The following is a 4,967-nucleotide window of genomic DNA, read 5'->3' as shown; positions in this document are numbered from 1 at the left end:
AAAGAAAAAGATAAGATGCAAGTATGTAGTCAATTTACCCATGGAATTGAAAGAATTGAGAAGAGAAGTCTATGCTTAGTGGAATAAAAAAAATTATTTTCTGAATATTTGAAATGGGAGTTGAATTGTCGAAATAATCTCACTTTCCTTTTATTTTTTTATTTTTTATTTTTGATTGTGTTATTTTAATCCAAATAATTTCACTTTCTTTTTTTTTCTTCTCAAATCTATTCCCCAAAAACCATCTTAAAATACAAACAAAAGTTAAGAGAGAACGTTCAAGTGTTGTTTGAGATTTTTCCAGTTTTTTGGTACAAATAATGAAAATATATATTACACTGCATTGTCATTGCCAATTGAAATTCCTACTCCATGAGAAGATTCACCACGGTTGACCATGCCATACTCATCATGAACCTTGCATATTGGAGCATCATCTACCAGTGTCACATCATGTTGTTGAATAACCAATATAGATGACAACACTTCATGTTCCGATGAAGATAAAACATCCCCAATAGGACCTAACTCAGCATGTTCTGGTTTTCTTTCCGCCAACCCAGCCACCATGTTCGATGGAAATCGACCTTTTCCAACAATTATGAGATCGTAATCCCCACTTTTCCCTATTACCAGCACGTCTTCCACAACGTCCTCACTAAACTTCTCAATGTATTCCACCATGTCATTCAACTTGCTTTGAAACTTCTTAATTGCCTCCTCATCCAACTCCTGTAATTCATTAATCAAAGTACGATAATGTCAAACACATAACCAATAAAGAACACAGATGTTATTTTAAGAATGTTCGACATGAGCCTGTTAATTACCTTTTCTTTCTGGCGATTCATTTTGGCAGTGGAGAAGCTGTAACTATCGTCATTGTTTTTGTCAGGTGAGAAGCTTAACACAATGTTATTATCATCCAACACACCTTTTTCCATAAACCTTACAACACTTACTTTAACTGTTGGGTGTTCAAGCATCTTATTCCCCAACTCTAGAGCCTCACGATCGTCTGGGCCACCGAAGAAGATTATGCACACTCGTTGCGAAACAATTGAATCTGGGGTTGGAGTTTGAGTTTGAGTCTGAGGCAAATTTCCATATCCACGATCCACAACCACCACAACTGAGCAAGGTGCATTCTTAAGTACCTTCTGGTTCACCACTCTCCATTCGTGGCCTGCATTTTCTTCCACTTGATATTTCTCGTTCTCCTCATTCACTTCTGTTCTCCACTGTTTGTGGAAGGGCAAAATAATCATGGTCACCATTTTCTCCTCCGCCACGTGGCAGATGTCCTCGTGCATGGTGGAGAGAGAAGAGACGGTGGTTGTGGAGCGAACCATGACTCGGCCCAGTTGACTGTAGGCTTGAAAGGCTCCTGCAATTCGGTCGTGCCACTGGTCACGATTGGAGCGGCTGAAGAAAGGGAAACCATTCCTGCGAGCACGATGAACCATGATGATAGAGGATGAACGCTCTGTGAGCTCAACAAGGTGCATCATGAACAACTTTATCAAGGACTTTTTTGTGCTTCGAGTTGATTCAATTAAATTTATGATAGAAGGGATATTGCTTGGCCCATGGAGACAGGCCAAGACTCTGAACTTCTCAACCATTTCCTTCCCCGATCCCCAAGAACTGTCACCCAGCTTCCGCCGTGTTTTCGTTGAGTTTCCTCGTGCTGGTTTATAGATTGCCATAACTATTGGTGTTGTGATGAAGGTTGTGAATAGAGCCATAAGCACTAAGATTGCGAACATTTCATCGTTTAAAACCTGAAATCTCAAAATGAAACCATGTCGTTCTTGTCATTAAATTGGATAATTAATGAAGAAGAACTCGACACTATATTCTACAATTCACATCAAGTTAACAATATCTACTGCAAGTAAAAGTTAAGCATAGTAAGGGATGTGATTAAGAATGAAAGAAATAAGTTAAACATGTACAAAAATTTGGCCTGAACAAACAAAATGGAGACCTAATATAGGTATGATCATGATCAATGTCTGTAACATCTAGGAGATATTAATCAAAGCATTCAATAGGTACTGTCCTATATGTGTTATTTATAGACGTGTGTTATTTATAGATGGCAGTGGATTCATTGTCTTTTTCCTTATTTCGGTTATGCATCATGTGCATTTCTTTATTTGCAAGACCACTTTCACATTTCTTGATAAGAGTTCTGACTTCCATAACTCTACACCTACTCTTCCAGAGAAGTAAATAGTAAAACATTAACTGGCTTTAGCATCCTAAATTATCACCGAATCTTGTCTACTTTTTGAAAGGTGTATTTGTTTTTAGTTGCTCGTTGTGCCCAAGGAACTCTAAGGTTATAAAATGTCACGAAATTTATAGATACCGTATACTTTTGGGTCCACGGGGGAATCAATATAAAGTCTTTCTTCACCAGGTTATGGTTTCAGGAATCAACGAAAATAAGTTAAAACGTAAACGACACATGCCAATTTGGACCAGTCACAGTTTTGATCAAACTTCCCATCTGATACGACTTGGACTTGGCCACTCAACCATAACAACTCTGCAACAAAACTGTGACGACAGCAATAAAATACATTTGGGGTTTGAAGATTCATGTTTTGAAATATTTTACATGTGCGTATTCATTTTCCTCATCTATTAACCCATACGCGAAAAAGTCAAACAACTTGCCTGTATAGAGGGGGTGGCTATTCAAGTGAAAGAATTTGGTATACCTACAAGGTATTCGTAGTTTTATGTCATGCGTAACTAATCTTCTTTCTATTGGACTAAAATAATGTTTAGTCATGATTCTATCTATAAACCAAAGATTCACCCATCGTTCTAGATTAAAAGAGACAGGTGATGAAAAAAAAGGAAGAAAAAGCTAAACATTCTTGCTCACAATGTTATTGCATGGTGTTGTGGGGGCAATGGTATTTTATTTGGCCACGTGGTATATAGTTAGCAGCCTGACGTATACGAAGTATTGATGTTGAAAATTTTATATTATATGTACAAGGTATACTTTTAAAGCGATATAATTTTAATGGAAGTTTAACAAGAGTAAAAGATCTGTCCTAACGTGACAAATTGAAAATTCTGATTGAAAGAGGAGTTAATATTTAATAGGAGAACATGTGTATGGAGCAAGATTAGTGTATGTGAACATGAGTATATGTAAAAAAAGTAAGAAAAAGAAAGTGACCTTTTTTTCCTTTCCAATGTTGAGTACGATGAGTTCAACGAGGCCTTTGGTGTTCATGAGGACGCCAAGTGTGAGCGATTCTCTGGCGGGGATCATGCAGAACATGGCCACCGCGAAGGTACCGAGAATCTTCCCAGCACAAGCCGTGGCTATGACCAGAACCAGAAGACCCCATGCGGAAGCGCCACGTATGGTAGTTACGTCGGTTTTCAACCCGCTGGAAGCAAAGTAGAGTGGGAGCAACAAACCTAAAACAAAATCCTCGATTCTCTCTGTCAGCTTCTTCGCGAAGTTTCCCTCCTTCGGAATCGTTAGCCCGAACACGAAGGCCCCGAATATGGAGTGAATCCCGATCAGGTCCGTCATAAACCCCGACACCAACACCCCCGCCAGCGTCAAACAAACATAAACCTCGTCACCGGCGTCGTTCTCGCCCCTTCTGGCCACAACCTCCATCGCCGGTCGGACAGCCACCATCATCAAAACCACGAACGCCAGCCCCGAAAGAAGAACCCACACCGATATCAGAGGACTCTTGTGGGAACCACTTCCGTTCCCCGCCAAAGCCACTGCCAACGCGAGCAGAATCCACGCGACTACGTCATTGAACGCCGCCGCCGCCATCGCGGTCTCCCCCACTCTCGTGGTGAGCAGCTTCAGCTCCGCCAGGATGCGGGCCAGCACCGGGAATGCGGTGATGGAAAGCGCCACGCCCATGAAGACGAGGAACTGCGCGAAGCCGGGTTCGTCTGCGCCTTCAACTGTTTTCCGGAGGATGACGGCGACGCCGATGCCGCAGACGAAAGGCAGAGAGATCCCCACGGCGGCGATGCTGAAGGCTCTTTTGCCGCTCCGGCGAATGGAATGGAGATCGAGCTCCAAACCTACGAGGAATAGGAAATAAAGAAGACCTATGCTTGCCACAGATTCCAGCGTTGGCGTGCTCCATGAAGGGAATATACGATGCAGATAACTTTTGCTTCTTCCCAGTACCGATGGGCCCAGCAAAACACCACCCTTCACAGATTAAAACTAATATTAAAACTAATCATGCGGACAAAACAAAAGCTTAATCAACGCAGAGTTGTTTGAAATTAATATTATAAATTGGAATGAGTGGGACATACCAGAATCTCAGCTATGACTTTGGGTTGTCGGAGAGGTTTGAGAAGTAAAGCGAGGGAGCGAGTGACGATGAGGACTAAGGTGATTTGAACTATTAGGAGTGGGAAGGCATAGTCCAGAGGATTATCACCTTGCCACACTCCATTAGAGGATGTTTTGATGGATGTTATGTTCAACGGCATGGTTGATTACCGTCAAAGTTTCTATATATACACTATCCTTCAAAGCTAGTTATATATTCAGAGCCTTTGTGCTACTGCCATGAGAACACTTTGACATGTGTGGGTATTTATAGAGGAGGAACAAGGTGACAGGTTCTGTTCCGTTTGGATTAAACTTCTGATGCCGTAGGTAGCTACGTTACTCTCACTCTGTTCAGATTCTTCCTTCCGCTGTTATTCTTGCGTGGCGGTAATCGGAAAAATCAACGTCTTTGATTTTCATTTTGAATTTTAAATTTACATCTATAATAAAATATCTTTTATCTATAACTACATTTGTATCTATAACTATTTTAGTATCTCTTCCTATTTTTCCTATTTTATCCTTTCAATTATTACTTTCTAAACTTAAACAATTATTCTTAATAAAAAAAATTATTTTTCAATTTTATCATTTTAATCACTATTTTTATAAA

General features: G+C 40.4%; 1 protein-coding gene across 1 annotated transcript; it reads right to left on the bottom strand.

Moving 5' to 3' along the window:
* Positions 1-264: 264 nt before the first annotated feature.
* LOC114195454 (cation/H(+) antiporter 20) lies at positions 265-4,668 on the bottom strand. Its single transcript, XM_028085938.1, has 4 exons — positions 4,333-4,668; positions 3,206-4,222; positions 831-1,784; positions 265-732 (listed from the first exon to the last, which is right to left on the bottom strand). The coding sequence occupies exons 1-4, from the start codon at positions 4,510-4,512 to the stop codon at positions 334-336; spliced, it is 2,550 nt and encodes an 849-aa protein (XP_027941739.1). The 5' UTR covers positions 4,513-4,668; the 3' UTR covers positions 265-333.
* Positions 4,669-4,967: the final 299 nt, after the last annotated feature.

Source organism: Vigna unguiculata, chromosome 1, assembly GCF_004118075.2.
Source record: "Vigna unguiculata cultivar IT97K-499-35 chromosome 1, ASM411807v1, whole genome shotgun sequence".
Lineage (NCBI taxonomy): Eukaryota > Viridiplantae > Streptophyta > Magnoliopsida > Fabales > Fabaceae > Vigna > Vigna unguiculata.
The sequence above is the reverse complement of the archived record's forward strand: the minus strand, read 5'-3'. Positions and strand labels throughout refer to the sequence as shown.

Bases quoted from the DNA above. Each gene is read 5' to 3' on its own strand.
- LOC114195454 (XM_028085938.1), bottom strand. From the start codon at position 4,512: ATGCCGTTGAACATAACATCCATCAAAACATCCTCTAATGGAGTGTGG. The intron at 4,223-4,332 runs GTATGTCCCACT...TAATCTGTGAAG, and splicing joins AAGTCATAGCTGAGATTCTG to GGTGGTGTTTTGCTGGGCCC. The intron at 1,785-3,205 runs GTCACTTTCTTT...TTGAGATTTCAG, and splicing joins ACATTGGAAAGGAAAAAAAG to GTTTTAAACGATGAAATGTT.